Consider the following 16,166-nt stretch of genomic DNA (forward strand, 5'->3'; position numbering starts at 1 on the left):
TGAGGTTCAGTAGTTGACGGGTCACTGGTTCTGACATTCCTGGTGTGCACTCAGTTTAAGCCCTTGCATAACTGTCTTCAGACTCCTTACCATCAAGCTGGCCTTCCTGGTGGAAATGACATCTGCCCAGAGGGTCAGTGAGCTTCAGGGCTTGAAATCCAAGTCTCCCTATCTTAACATCTACCCAGACAAACTGGTGCTTCGTAAGAGAGCTTCATTTCTTCCAAAATTGGTCACTCCATTTCACATAGGCCAAACCATCACTCTACCTACTTTTTATGCTCTGCCTCATCCCTCCAAGGAAGAGGAGCGACTTCACCGTCTGAGCCCAAAAAGAGCTTTGTCGTTCTACCTTGACCGCACAAAAGAATTCCGGGTGGATGGCCGACTTTACGTGTGGTGTGGCAGAGCAAAGAAAGGACCGGCAGTGCAGGAAAGAACCATCTCACAATGGATCGTACTCGATATCAAAATCTGCTACACATTGGCTTAGAAGCAACCCAGAGGGTTTGCGTGTTCATTCCACCAGAGCTAATGCTACCACTATTGTGTTAGTTTGCGGAGCTCCGGTCCTGTACATCTGCCAACGTGGGCTTTCCTGCACACGTTTACCAAACACTACTGTCTCGACAGTCAGGTCTGTAGGGATAGGCACTTTGCTCATACGGTCTTGCAGGACTTCTTCGTGTGAAAATGGTCTGCAGAACCACTTCTGGGGAGGTATTGCTTAGTTATCTATTCCAAGGTAAGGAATCTGCGGTTAGAAGTCTCTATCAGATGACCAGTGACTTACCTTCGGTAACGCTTTATCTGGTATAAGCTCTATATAGCCTGCAAATGGATTACTAGGGACAGGGCTTTCCCCTTTCTGGTCCCTAGTTTTCCACACCAGTGGTCAGTGTACTTCATGGCTCCATGCATTTGGCATGGAAAGTCGCAAAATGTAACTGACATCAGTGTGCCTATATAGGCAGCGCGAACATCACTTCTGGCATGGACGACAACAAAGATGCTGCACAGAGATGAATGACGCCACCAACTGGCACGCAGAGGTAATGCTCACAAAATATTTCCGGATCCAGTCTGGCGCCTGGGGATAATTCTAAGGAAAGGAATTTACAGCTAGATAGAATCTCTGCCAGACAAGGCATTACAGAAGGTAAGTAACTTGTTCATTTTATTGCATCATTGGGATTTGGGCACCTAAGCATTATTGTATTTGAATTTGCATATTCTGCATTGGCTTCACATTCATGTTTAGCAATTGAACATCATTTTACATTCACAATTTGGATTCAATCTACATTCTTGCTTCCATTGGGCCACCTTGTTACAATCAGGACAAGCAGTAATTTTCTTCACCGTGTTTATGTTCATTCCTACATCCAAGTTGGCAGCCATCCCCTGGCCTCTGCCTTGTGGATCAAAATGCCCTGATTATGCTAGCAGACCATAATGTAGAGAATGTACTCCCTGCATTTCTGCAATGACACCGGGAACAGAATTAAACCCCCAAAAATGTATGCACTCATTTAGTAACTGCCAACATGAATTTCTATTTAATCTTCTGCTTTGCTTCCAAATTGTCACTACAATATTTTGCATACCTAAGGGAAAGCGCATTTGTCTGGGTGTCATTTTGCTAATCGGGCCAATCCACAGCCACTTTATATTCAGCCCAAGATTTCTTGGGGACCACAATTTCAAAAAACATCTTGAGTCTATGGAAAGCACTTTCAAGATTTTCACACTCCTGTCCACCTTGTCAGGATTCCCTCAAATCCAGAAACTGGTTCGTGGATGAAAAAAGATGAGAACAACTCTAGGGCAAATGAACATATGCTCCACCATGCGCCTCTCTCAACAAGAACTCTCCAGCCTCTGACTCACTCACGCTAGCTCTCTCCAATTCCTCATTTGCTCCCTTTCTTTTTCCCATTACGCTTCGACCATCATTTTATTCGTTTTTTGTGTGTTGTTTGTTTACTTCCCCCTCACTTCCTAATGCTTTCCGCCAGTTCCTTAACATGCACTATCAAATGTGCAGATCTAATTTTCTTGAATTCATCATCCTTCATTGCCATCCTTAAATTCTTTTACAAGTTCTAATTCCCAGTCTAATCAATTCCAAACTCGACAGCCAACAAATCTTGCAGCCTCTCTACTCAAAAACAAAAGTTCAACCTCATTATATGTGTTTACGAGTTCTAGATTGCATGTCCCTGTTCCAAGTTTCTCGAATTCTGTTTTTAATTTTACATTAATCTCTTGGGAGGGAGCGTCTTCTGATTGAGATGGTAATTCTGGAGCTAAAGCTGTAGCGACGAAAGATGTGCTAGGGCCTTCCAGAGTATGAAATTCTTCAACTAGCTGTAGTGTAGTGAAAATAAATGTACCAGGGACAGGAAGTGGCAGGGACTAAACGTCCCTCTGGGGGCTCTGCTCAAACGATGTACTTTCACTTCCTAAGGCATTTGGACCCCTCCCGTGGCCCTCCAATTGTGGTTTATGTTGCACATCAAGCTGAAAGACAACATTTGATGGAGGTGGTCAAAAATTCAGCAAATCATCCAAGAACTCATCATCTATATTGCTCTCATTCAGGCCTTCACTTGTCACTCTCATCTTGATGTTTTCATCTCGAACTCTTCCTTTACAATCAAAGAATAAACATTCACACCCTCAAGCACACTCTCTTGTCCTCCCAGTTGTCATGTGTTCCATTTCAACTCGATCCAATTATGCATTTTATTTCTCACTTGTGTTTTATATTTATATTTCTGCTTTTCCATTTCATGCACAGCATGTTCCTATACATTCAATGCTTCAACTAGTACAGGCCTAGGTTGAGGTTTTATTTCATATCACTGTTCTCCAATTTCTCTCACATTGAACGTGCCATACAAGGGAAACTGCAAACAATCCTGTTTTGCTGTGATCTTATTCCATTGTTTCACTGAAACACAGGTGTGAAGTCTGACATTAGTGACCCCATCATCTGTGGGAGTGTTTTCTGAAAGAGCTTCCTCAGCCTGACGAACAGGTGCTTCGTGTTTTTCAACAAAGCTCTTATTTTTTTTTAAAGAACTTCATTTTAGCCACTCATGAAAAAACCCACAGAATTTATTAATCTCAGATTAAATGACTTGCAGTTTCCAGCAAATCACAATGCGGTACTCAGCGACACAAACACCCAATCGCAGCACAACTCCACAGAACCAACCAATTGCAGTGCAATACCAAATTATGTAACAACCAATCCCAAACAATCCAAAACAAATAGAAACAGAAAAACCACAATACTTGTCTGCTTTATCTATAGGAAAATAGAATCTGCAATCTGCCTGGGGGAAATAGTACCCTCCTGCTACTGCCAAACACATAAAGCAAGTTCTCGACTGGTAGGAAACCCACTCTGACTAGTGTGGTCTACTCCTGGGTGCGAAAGATCAACCGAAAACCAATCTTAGTTAATACTGTCTCACAATAAAAGTTTTATAAGTCCTTAACTTTAGTGCAGCTATTGTACCTCACAGTTCAACACCTCAACCTTCACAGACAAGTCAAATACCAGTTGAATATATCTATCCCAGTATCTTGGATTTTGACAAATCCAATAACCTAAACCTCAGCTCTGAAGAATAATCCAACTATAACAATAAGCACAAGCAATAAACATGAAAAAAACACTTAAATCTTCAAATTTAAATAAAGTCCTCTTGGACACAATTGGAAACCCCAACTCAGGATGAGATAAATCTTCAAATCAGAAACACCCCAACCTTCGACAACTCGCAATCAAAACCTCATAATCAAAAATTGACTGCCCTATTTATACTCAACTTCCTAGGGTACTGCAACCGCTTTCAGGAATGCTGAAACACTGTCTATCATCCAAATAGGACCATGCAAAAAAGTATGCCTGATTTTAAGTTAGGTACTGAATTTTAAATCATCCAAGTCCGGTCAGAAATCATCCTCTGCTACCAGATTTCTTAGTGCTTTTCTGTGTGCTAATTTTGGGGAGCACAAAGCACTATCATATGGATCAAGTTCCACATCTGAACCGTGTTACAAGTCAAATACATTAAATAATATGTGAAGCACATAAGGCTACACAAAAAGACAGAGAATAATTTGGTTTCAATCCATGAGGTTTTATTAACATTAATGGTTACAAAATGCAAAAATCAGGTTAGTCTCAATTAATAATAAAAATGCATATGCTTTGAGTAATATGCAGTTCAAACTAAATTAAAATCCTATATTCAGAGGAAGAACCAGCACGGTTCGCCACAAAAGAGAAAGACAAAAAAAAGTCAGTCCTCTCTCAGAGAACACTGTAAAAATCTCCTACTCTGCTCTATTCTCCTCATTAATGTATACACTAAAACACACAAGTGCTACCATTTTACACACCAACACACAGTTGTCATAAAGCTGTCCAATCTGATGAAAGCAAGATAATACCAATACATACTCAACAAGTTCTCAAGGTTTTCTCACTAACAAGATTGCCTCGGCATCCTTCCAACTACATTATCTGTAACAGTATAAGATACATGAATTAGGAGCACATTGCAGGTGTCTTCTTGAATGCACCATTCATTAAACATTCCATGATTATCAGAAAGAGAAGAAAACATTTCTTCTCATAGGAAAGAAAAAGAACATCACATTCGACAGTTAGCACTCCAGATCGCCTAGAAATAAAACGTTCACGCCACAAAGCAAAGACGGCACCCAATGTTAGCCATTTTAAAACGTAGGCCTATGTTAAGTATAGTCCATCTAAACATAATTTATACATTATATAATTTCTATCTGCAAATAGCATTACCATGTATATGCATTAATGTTGTGTAAATGCAAACATGTAGTGTAAATGAAAACTTCTCCAGGGGGTTGCTGAATATAGGATGCATTTGATAATACTTTGATGTTTTTGTTGTACTGCGCACTCACTGCAAGATTGAAGCCACCTATGGAGTAAAGTCCCCCTGGGCTCTACACCCAGTGTGTATACACAGGTGTTATTCCAGCAGCCGGATGTTGGTCTAGAAGGTAGGTTGGCATGCTCAGCTCATAAGCTTGAATTGTGTTCTTCAAAATAAATAACAGGCAAAACATCTCAAAATAAATTTTTAAACTAGACGTCTGCCTAAAGTGGGGATGAGTTAGTTAGGGCAACTTCTAGCTTGATTCCAATCACTCTATTCCTATGTTTTACACTTTCATTTTTCCCCTTCCTTCATATTTTCTTTTTTTTTTTACTTAAATCATATTTTTGGTACACTTCAAATTCAAAATGTCCTTGTGTGATTTGAGGGGGTCTTTTGTTACATAAACAATTCTTAACACACAGACATTTCTGAAGGTAGTTTGTTCTTTGCCTATCAAATATAATAATCTATCCATCCTTAGTATTCTTGCAAGAACACATTATTTACTTCTCACCATATCTATACACATAATGAATTCACATCCAGTAAAACATTCACAAACAAATGATATCAACATGGGCTTGTGTTTCGTTATACATAAGATATTCTTGATAAATGTAAGGATGGCTGTGGCCATTTGCCACACAGATAAATAGCAGATTGACTTTGAAGGAAGTTATAGTTAGGACCATGGCCTTTTTGGGTTTACTAATAACTTTGGCACAGTTGATGAATCTTCACAAAACCTTCCCAAAAACGTCTCATCCACCTCAGCTTCTTCTTGTGAAGTTTCTGGGTGATCCGTCAAGAGGGGGGGTGGGGAGAAAAAAGGGGGAGTGTCCCAAAACACATTTCCCGAGGCAGTTTATCATTGGAAAAGTTAGCAGCGATACCGCAAAAATGGCTGAACGGATTTACACCAAATTTGACAGAAAGCTAGACTGTAATCCAGAAAGTTTGCTTTTTGTGATTTGGCGAGAAATTACAGTTAAAAAATGTTGTATATCTCAACAGTTGTGTTCACAGGAGGCTCGTGAGAGCGCAGAGATCACGCAACTTCAAATAAAAGAGCATTCTGATTGGCAGAGGAGGCCTTGTCTCCATTCTGTCATCTAGCGAACTCCTGCGGGAGCTCGAGCTCTGAGAGGCCGCAACATGCAGAGTGTTGTTGCGGTGGCCATTTCAGGACACGAGGAATGGGGCCCTGTGTCCTGAATATTAAAAAACTAAAATCAAGTATAAGGGGGCAGGGTAGGGGTGCCTTGGAACCCTGGACCATGGAGGGTTTCCGCAATACCGCGGGAGCTAGCAAGGCCCCTGGACTCCCGGAGGAGTCCCGCAGGAGGCTGTACTGGCTCCTAGGGGATACTCACAGGATTAAAAGAAATATTTTAAAAAGGGGCTGAGCCTGAGTATCTTGGGTGGTTTCTCACAAACAAGTGTTTTTTCCAGTGAATTTCTGAGTTTTTTTTACTGCAAAGACACTATTACCATACCTAACTATGATATCACTCTTATCCCCCCCCCCCCCCCCCCCCCCATGATTGAATCCCTTTGTCAAAAAGTATGGTCTGACCCCAGAAAAGTACAGACAGAAGTTCCATCAGAATCTGGCCCAACAGACCTGGGTGGAATGTGTGGATTCCTTTTGAAAGGCATTTGATGGATGGGTGAAAGGCAGTGAAGTCAAAGATTATCAGGGGCTGTACAGTTTGATTGGAAAGGTGCACCTGATCAGTCTTTGTTTTGCAGATCTGCGCCAACACCCGATTGACAGTAAAATCTCTGACCCCAGGGAGCTTTCTAAGGAGGCAGACCGCTGGGTCAGAACCAGGATCCACAAGAAGGCATCTGGGGAAATCACCACAAGGGTGGGCAGGGTCAACCATAGTTGGTTACCTGACAGCAAGTCTTCGGGGAAGGGACCCCTCCAAGTCCTACGAGTGACATCAGGAAGGGCACTTTAAGGGGATGCCAGGTGGCAAGGTGAGCAAAAAAACAATGGTTTAAATCCAGATGTTTGACTGGGGGTGAATGTTTGCATTGTTCAGCATTCCGTCTATTATTTGTTCATTTTGCTTTTGATGCCCTCAATGGGAAGGGTATGCCCAGATGTGGGTCCCGGGCTCATTGCTCCACTGGAGCAAGCTAGCCTGGCTGATGATGGGTGATGCCCCGAAACTGGTCCCAGGATGCTTGTTTCCAGTCCAGGGAGGACCTGGCTTGGCAATTCAGGCTGAACTGTTCCCATGAGGACCAGGGTCAAGATTGATTTTCATATGGCTGGTTCCAAACGCGGGTGGCGTGGTGAGCAAATGAACAATGGATTAAACCCAGACCTTTGTGACTGGGGGTGAATGTTTGCATTGTTCAGCATTCCGTCCATTATTTGTTCCTTTTTGCAGGTGTCCCAAGTGGGAACAACCCCTTACTAGTGAGCTATTGTAGCGCTTGGGGAGGAGATTGTCCTAGATAGTTTGGGGGGACAGTGGAGGTTACCCTAGTGTCCCTGGGTGACGGAGAGATGGTGCAGAGAACCCACATGCCTAGTAATACTAGGAAATACAGCCAGTGGGTCACCATCAAAGGGCAAAGGGTGGAGGCTGTGAGAGACATTGGAGCCAGCATGGAAGCCGTGAGATGTCATCTGGTGACCTCAAAGCTGGTAGTCCCTAAAGAATTCCACCAAGTTGTTGCAGCTGGCAACTATGAGAGTCTATCCCTTGGCTCTGGTTCCCTTTGAGTGGGGGCCTCTCAGGCTTCTTGAGGGTAGCTGTGAGTCTGTCCATGCCTGTGGATTGTCTGCTTGGCAAGGACTTGGAACACACCCTCTGGAAGGAGGTGGAGCTCAGGTCCCACTTGGAGATGTTAGGGTTGCCTTAATGGGTCTGCCTGACCACATTGTTCATGACAGCCTGAGAGGGTAGTCAGGAGGACATGCAGACTGGAAGAATGGCCCAGGTACCTGCCTAAAAGAGGAAGGGCAAGTGCGTGGGAAACCCACTCCTGAAACTTCCATGGCCCAGGAGGAGGCTGAACCTGAGAGGGGCGCCCTGGAGCCTACGGGGGGGGGGGGTGGCCATCATTTGGAACCTACTTTAGCTGGCCACATGGCAGAAGGAAGGTGGTCTCACCAGGGAGAAGCTCTACAAGGTGCAGAGGGAATGTCCTACTTTTGGGGGCCTCCGGCAAAGGGCCGAAGCCCAGGCAGCTGGCGACACTTCTGGTAATCACCTGATTTACTGGGAGAATGGCCTCCTGTATAGTGAGCCTAAGGTTCCTGAGCCTGGTGCAACTTGTGTGTTGGTGGTCCCCCCAGTGCTACAGGACCTTCCTAGTGGAACTGGTTCATGATGTACCACTGGCAGGTCATTTGAGGGCATAACAAGACCTTTGACAGGCTTGTCACCCTCTTTTGCTGGCCGCAAATGGGGAGGGCCTCAGATACGTTCTGCAGGTCTTGTCCCACCTGCCAGCCCAGTGGCAAGTCATGAGGTGCAAGGCTCCACTGCAATCTTTTCCTGTCGTAGGCACCCCCTTTGAAAGGGTGGGCATCAACATTATTGGGCCTTTGGACCCTAAGCCATGGGCAACAGGTTCATCCTGGTGTTGGTGGGCCATGCCACCCAGTACCCGGAGGCTATCTCTCTGAGAACACATTGTGGTGCCCACTCTGCCCCTTTTCAGATGAATCCCGCTGCATGAAACTCTGCCAATTCTGTCCGCACCTAATCCAATAGGGAGTCTACAAGTTTTTAATGTCTACCCTCTCAGCATAAAGACATAAAGACCCTCCAGGACCTTCTATGATCAAGTAAGAACCACATCAGCAGAATATCTTGACAATCAACCCGACCATACTAATTTCAAGGAGAACCACATGCCCCTGGACACATGCCACCCACACGTCCATTTCTAACTAATCCATAACAGATTAATTCAATTCAAATCCCAGAGATGGCTCAATCATCCAAATCTTAGCAGGCAAAATATAAAGAACCAGCTTATTGGACACAACACATAAACCCCATACCTCATATTACAGTGAACCAAGAACCAAGACTAAAGAAATACAGCACACTTCCAGCACCCAGGAGTATAAACGACGCAAACTCCTAACATGTTACATAAAAGTATTAAGCGTTGCAAAGTTAATTGGTTCTTCCAGAAGATAGAAGTGACTGCCAATCACTTTAAAATGGGAAAACTGCACATTAGTTCAGCATTGGTCCCTTGAGCACCCCGCTCCAGTCATAAAATGAAGCATAAGGCGTCCCTTTATTTTTCTTCCATTCTAGCCAACATTTGTGTCATCATAACTGGCTTAATCAGGGCTTCTTATTGAAACAATACAGCATACTGTCACCAAACACCCAATTTGTGTCCAATCAATATCATTAACGAAAAGTTATAAACTGCCTTATGACAGAAGCAGAGCTTTGAAAACGCACCATTTGTGCATAGCCAACCAGTGTAGTTGGGCAAGGTGGAAAGCAATGTGTGCACACCTGCTTCGAGCCAGCATTAACCGTGCAGCGTAGTTGTGAACCAGTTAAAGTCTCTTCGTCAGGTAACAGAGAAGACCAACAAATACATATTTACAGTAGTCTAATCTGGATGGGGTTAGTGCAAAGACCAAGGTTTTCTTGGCAGAATTTAGCTAGAAAGACAGAATCTTTAGAATAATCTTCAACAAGAGGAAACAGGTAGAAGTAAACGTGTTAATATGTGGCTCAAACACAGCTGTTTCTCAGAAATGGCCCATAGATTGAGAGCTAGCGGAGAAGTTGTGTGGGGAGAGACTAATATATCTGGTCATCTGTCTGAGGTCCACAAAGGCGAAATACCAAGACTGTCACTTCTGCCTTGTCGCCATTCAAGGAGAGCGAGTTTGCTTTCATCCAGGTAGCTATCGACCCTAAACAAGTCATAAACTGAGCTTAAGGTACCTGCTGATCCTCATTTAATCTTAGGTCGATTTGAGTGTCATCCGCATAGGGAAAAAAATCTGATGCTAAAATAGTCAATACATTAGCTAATGGGAAACCATACAAAACGAAAGAACGTCGGACGTAGAGCTGAGCCTTGGGGCACACCCTAAGTAAGGCATTGGGCTGAGGGGCAAAAGTCACCCAGTGAACCAGCCTGGGAAAGCCTGTTGTACGGCTGTAATGGTGTGGGTCAAAATCTTAAACGGACATCTCTCCTGAATGGGGAGCCAGTGGAGCTTCCTGAGGTAGGGGTGACGTGGGTCTGCTTGGGGAGGTCAAGGATGAGTCTGGCTGCTGTATTCTGTTTGATCTTCAGTCTCTTGAGTAGGTGCGATGTGATTCCTACGTAGAGTGCGTTGCCTTAGTCCAGTCGGCTGGTGGCAAGTGCTTGGGTAATGGTCTGTCTGGTGTCAATGGGGACATTGTTTTCTTTTTTTTTTCTGTGGAGTTTTATATATCGCACAAACTAGACCCGGAGGTATCAGAGAGCTTTACATGAGCACCAGTTGCGTTACAGACCAACACACTCATTTTTATTTTAGGCACAAGGAGATTAAGGGGGTGATTATGATGGCGGGCACATCGCCACCGCATGGCGGGCGGTGGCGATCCGCCCTGGATCACAACCACATTTACCCCATGCCATATTACCATGGTGGGGGTACCGCGGCGGATGGATAATCCGTCCGCCGCTTTTCCGCTGGTTGGCAATCGTTACGATTGCTGGCCGGAATTGGCCACTAATATGGTGGCGGTGCCTAGCAGGCACCGACATCCATATTAGGATGGTGTGATGTGAAGTCCTTTCCATGGTCGCTTCTCCGCCATGGAAAGGCTGGCGGGAATTGCTGTGGTGGCCTATTGCGGGCCCACGGGTGGGTGGGGGGGCTGCCTCATTGCCATGCACAAGGTGGCAGGCACTGCGCAGTGCCTGCCACATTGTGCATGGCAATGCACAACATGTATTTTTGGCATTGCGGCAGGTGCAGCTCACAGCCGCACCCGTCGCAATGTTAACAATACGGAATGCGACCGCAAGGGTGGCGGTTGCATTATAATTGGTGGCGGGACCGCCGCACTGCTGGTGGCCGGTCCCAACACCGCTAGGGTGGCGGGCGGACATCCTAATAGGGCCCCAAGTTATTTGCATAGAATCACAGAATGTTGAGCGCCCCTGCCGAGACTCGAACCCGGTTCCCCAGCTGCGAGGTCGACCGCCCTAGCCGTTAGGCCACATGCTCTCCCCTTGAAGATCTTATGGAGCATGTGAAGGGTGAAGAAGTAGGCGGATGAGACTGAGCAGATCTGTCTTTTCATGGTGTGCTTACTGTCCAGGATGATTTCAAGGTTGAGGGCGTGGCCAGTCGGATAGGGTGAAGGTCATAGTTCGGGAGGCCACCAGGCATCGCTTCACAGTGAGGTGTTGTTCCTTAAAATCAGCACTTCTGCCTGGTCTGTGTTGCATTGAGGCAGTTGTCTAATAATTCAGTTTGTGACGCTTGTCATGCACGTGTGGAAGTTGGTCAGCGTGGCTTGTGTGGAATATTTAGTGTACTGTGTATAGTATGTACAGTAAATAACACTTTTTACACTAAAGACTAGCATGGACAACCATCTTAATAGGGTCACTTGGGGGGTATTTTGAGTTATGAGCCCTTGAATACCTTGCACCTGAAGAGCCTCGGACTACTCGACTTGCGCTGTCACTGCGAGTCAAGTGCTGAAGGGGGAGTAGTTGGTCCAGTTAGTCAGGACCCATAGTAGGTCGGGCCCCAGAATATTAGGAGTATAAGGCCACGACCTCCACCGGTGGGCCAGTAGGGCCAGGGGCTTCTGCTCGTCACGTGGCACTCTGAAAAGGGTTCTGACATAATCAATAATGCATTTTTCAAGCTGGGGTTGATGACCCTGGTTCTACGCGCAAAATGTCTTGACAGTGGGATAGGAGCCATGACTATAGTCTAAACAAAGCCATTATAGTTTAGGATGAGGTTTAAAAACCTGCAACATTGATAGTGCTCATTTGAGTGCTGGTCGAGCTCGGTTACAGTAAGAAAGATATTGTGGCGTTTCGAAATGAATTATTGTATGTAGCATACATATCCACGTCTCTGTGCTGATTTAAATGAGTTCAGGGCGACAACGAACACGCAGAATGACCTGAGAGGCCCAGATGCAGTGCTTCTTTCAGTATACTCGTAATGGGATTAAACGATTTACCAACGACATCACCCGCTGAAGTGAGTATTCGCTGGCAATATGTAAACAGTGGTGACTGTTTCGCGGTCCCATCCTCCTGTTTTCATTGGGGCTCTCTCGTGAAGTGTTGTCACATAGTCCTTCCTCCATGTTTGTGCCGGGCATTGTGCCATCTCTTTGGTCCCTGGGCGCCCAGGTGTAAAGAGCACCTGTAGCGCAGCTTTATAAAGGTGCCAGCCAGTGTCGGGGCAGCAGTGAGGCAGAGGAGAGAGAGACCAGAGTGGAAGCTCATTGCGAGATGCAACGGATGAACATGGCGGGGCCGTGGCACCCCGCTCAAGGCGACAAGGGCTTGCCCGGAACCCGCACGAACTCACTGCAGGCTGCGCCCTGCTCAGCTCTTCATCACAGGGACAGTCCCGATGACATTGTGGTGGTGCACGGGCTGCGCACTGCCATCTGCAAAGCCAAGCGAGGTGCCTTCAAGGTAAAGTACCACCCCTGCATAGTCAGTGCCTCTCACAGTCATTCTTTCACTGCAAAGCCTTCGTCCCTGCATGCATGGTCCCACTCAGTCATTCAATGTGGTGAGTGTGACGCACGCACTCTGAGCCATAAAAAATGTGTAAAGCGCACGTTCAACCGTAGGCCTCTTGGTGCTGAATAACTGATATTTATTTTCACCCAGCTCAATGGTACTCATTTTATCGACCTCAGACGGATGAAAGGCTGAGTGGACCCGCCAGGATTTAAGCCTGTAACCATGAGATCGAGCACAGACCCCTGCAATGGACGCATTAGTCCCGTCAGCCACCAGACCCGGCTTTCTGGACCGGCCTTAGCTCAAGAAGCTATCAATTTAGGCTTCTCTGCTAATCCTCCGACCTCAATTTTCACTCTCTGCTGCTGTGCCTCTCGCCTAAAGGCTGTATATCATAAATAGCCTTTATCACTCAGTGCTGTTTTTTGTGCTGTAATTTGTGTGGGAATGAGAAAAGCCTGCTCTGCTGTCTATCACGGTTGTATATGGTACCCATAACTGTAGCGCCAAGACACCCCTGACGGGAACTGTGTGCCTTATACATTTCATTCAGTCAGTCAGTCAAATTAATTGTATGTTTACTTAAAATCATTACAAGTTACATAACGCATATATCACAGAATAGAAAAACACAGTAATAAAAACCCTTAAAATAACATTTCATTATTTCATGAGTAAAATATTTCTTGCTACCATTCCAGTTGGTTCCACCGCCTGTATCAGACGGTCCTTGGCAGTGAATGTTGTGGAGCGAGCCGGGGAAGATGCAGGGAAATATTGAGAGCAATGGAAGGCCTCGGCCTGTGCCCTGCTACGGGCACTGCTCCTGACCCTGCTTCCCCCTTGCTACTGCAGATGATCCTAGGGGCATATTTACAAGCCCCTATAGCCACCAGAACATCACTTTTTTGACGTTATGGGCTTCGTCTTATTCACAAGGCAGCGTTAAGCCACTTAACGTGGCTTAACGCTGCCTTGTAAATAAGGCCCCCTTTCACGCTGTACTTAGCGTGAAAGGGGAGGGTAATGGGTGTTGCGGTGGGCGTTCCGCTGCAACACCCATTGATTTTGACGCTGCCCCATATTTACAAGAGTGGTGTAAATATGGGGCAGCACCAAAATTAAGACTAGGGAAAACCTGGTATTAACAGGGCGCAACGAGGAGAAAGGCTTTATTTCCCCTTGTTTTTACTGTTTTTATGTGTGCTGCATTGTGCAGCACACACAAAACCAGCAAAATGCCATGCATGACGGTTTTTGTGCAGGAAGGTGTCCCCGCCTGCCCATAAACAATCATTTTTAAAAATAATGAGTTGCAACTTCTATGTGTGCTGCACAAAGCAGCACACACAGAAGTTACAAATCGCCATTTAAGATTACGTGCAGGAAGGGCAACTTCCTGCACATAAACAATCATTACCCACAATGCAGGCACCCTTGCACCAGGGTGCCTGCGTTGGCGCTAGGCAGCTGAAATTAGCCCCAGCGCAAGTGGAAATGTAGGGTTGCATCGTATGGTTGTAAATACAGTGCAGCCCTGCGTTTCAGTAGTGGCAGAGCGCGGCGTTACACCAAGAAGGCTAACGCCGTGCTCCGTCACTTCTTTGCAAATATGCCCCTCAGTGTGGCTGGGTGTTGAGGGTTGGCTTTTGTGTTCACAGGTCGATCAGCACCTGGTTGATTACCTTTGCAGTGACCATGTTATGAACACAAATTTCCTCCACTTCCCCCGGACCTGATCACCTAGTCAGGTGCTAAATTGGAGGTGAGAGCCTGTAGGAGGGGGCGAGAGGGAGAATGGAGGGGAGAAATGCAAAGGGAGGTAGACAAACGACGAGAGTGGGAAGATTGATTTATGGAGAACATGAAAAGGTGCTGGCAGCCTCCAATTCGAAATTAAAAGCAGGCAATTAGGTCAACTTATTGTGTGGTTTGCCCTCCCTAAACCTCAGCGCCCTGGGCCTAGGCTCAGCTTGCAGAGCTATTAACTTTGCGGAGGATCCGTTTATTGTACAGCTCACTGAAGGACTCCACCTACTTACACCATTCTCCATAATCTTCATTTGGTTTCACTCACTCACCGACTCATTCACTATAACAGTTGCTTATAGCCTCTGGCTCCATGAAGAGCCTCTGTTTAGGGGTGGCCACAGGCACACACTTGCTGCAGAGCTATCGACAACAGGGTCATACGCAGTATGGTAATCCAATGCTGAGATTGTGTTTATTGCCACGTCACTAGCTGTCACCCACTGTTGTCACAATGCACTGCAGAGCCGCCTCTTTCTGCTCTGTATCTTCACTCACAGCAAAGTTTCCATTTACAGCATAACTTCCCACACACACTCTCTCACTCCTTATCCTTTACTCACAGTCACCGTAGAGGTAGGCAAGCATGCAAATAAAGAGGGAAACAAACTGGTAAAGGGAGGTAAGAGTGATTTTAGGGTTCAGGGATGAGTAGCGGTAAAGAGGGGTAAAGGTGATTTAAAGGTTCAGGATTTGGTAGAGGTAATGGAAGGTGAGGGTGATTTTAGGGTTTAGTGGTAGGTAGAGGTAAAAGGAGGTAGGGATGATTTTGGGGGTAAAGGTAGGTTATTCAAAGGAAATACAGTGTAGCACGAAATGGCTACACAAAAACCCAGGTCGACAACCAATTGAAGGGTAGTCAAGTTTATTACAGATTCAAAACTAGTTGGACATACACAAATCTTGGCATGAGAGCATAAAACTACAAGGGAAACAGAAAAAACCCAAACCTTCTAAAAAGGTTCACTCGGTGGAGCATGAAAAAAACAATAAGTTCTATGACGATTATGCATAAGATGAGAAAGCAAAAGTACAAGTCCCCCTGCATCGGCACTTCTTCGGTATGCAACATTAGGTTCTAACTGTCCCCACTCTAACTCTAGAAGTGGCATCCCTAAATTAGCTTATAAGCAAATGATTTGCAAGAGAAAAGGTGTCAGTGGGTAGAGCCTTCCTAAGAAGTCACTCCACCATAAGATGGGTCTGCGGCATGAAGCCACTACCAAGGAAAGAGAAGCAAGATAGCACTCAGGTACTCTCTGTCTCTGCGCCAGGACACTTTTGGGAGTAGCTGTTGCGCATTATAAGTCTCCTATCATGTCATATCATATCATTAGGAACTACATTAAACAATTCTCTTAACCACATTAATACGTCTTGCATCTCCATCGATAACTTAGAAAAGTGTTTAACACAATTAATACATCATTGAATCACATTACTAATGAGGCCTATAAACGAATTGCATGGGTTACACTTTCCAGCACAAGTTGTACGCGTTAATTATTAAGCTCTACATTAGAACTCACTACTTTCGTAGGAACATGTGACTTGATTCACGTTTCTTCTAACGTCAGATTTTTCTCATAACATTGAATAATATGTGTTCTACGAGCGATTACATTGCACTCCTAACAGGTACCCTATGGAGGATACAAATTTTCCACTCTACCAGTAGGCAGA

At 45.2% G+C, this 16,166-nt stretch overlaps 1 protein-coding gene across 1 annotated transcript in view; it reads left to right on the top strand.

Moving 5' to 3' along the window:
- The first annotated feature begins 12,338 nt into the window (after positions 1-12,338).
- Positions 12,339-16,166, top strand: part of LOC146796345 (3-ketoacyl-CoA thiolase B, peroxisomal-like) — a 153,497-nt gene continuing 149,669 nt past the window's right edge. The window contains exon 1 of the mRNA XM_085630202.1: positions 12,339-12,620. Coding sequence (XP_085486328.1) covers positions 12,432-12,620 — 189 coding nt within the window. The 5' untranslated portion in view covers positions 12,339-12,431. The remainder of the gene's footprint in view (positions 12,621-16,166) is intronic.

This window comes from Triturus cristatus, chromosome 10 (assembly GCF_964204655.1).
Source record: "Triturus cristatus chromosome 10, aTriCri1.1, whole genome shotgun sequence".
Taxonomy (NCBI): domain Eukaryota; kingdom Metazoa; phylum Chordata; class Amphibia; order Caudata; family Salamandridae; genus Triturus; species Triturus cristatus.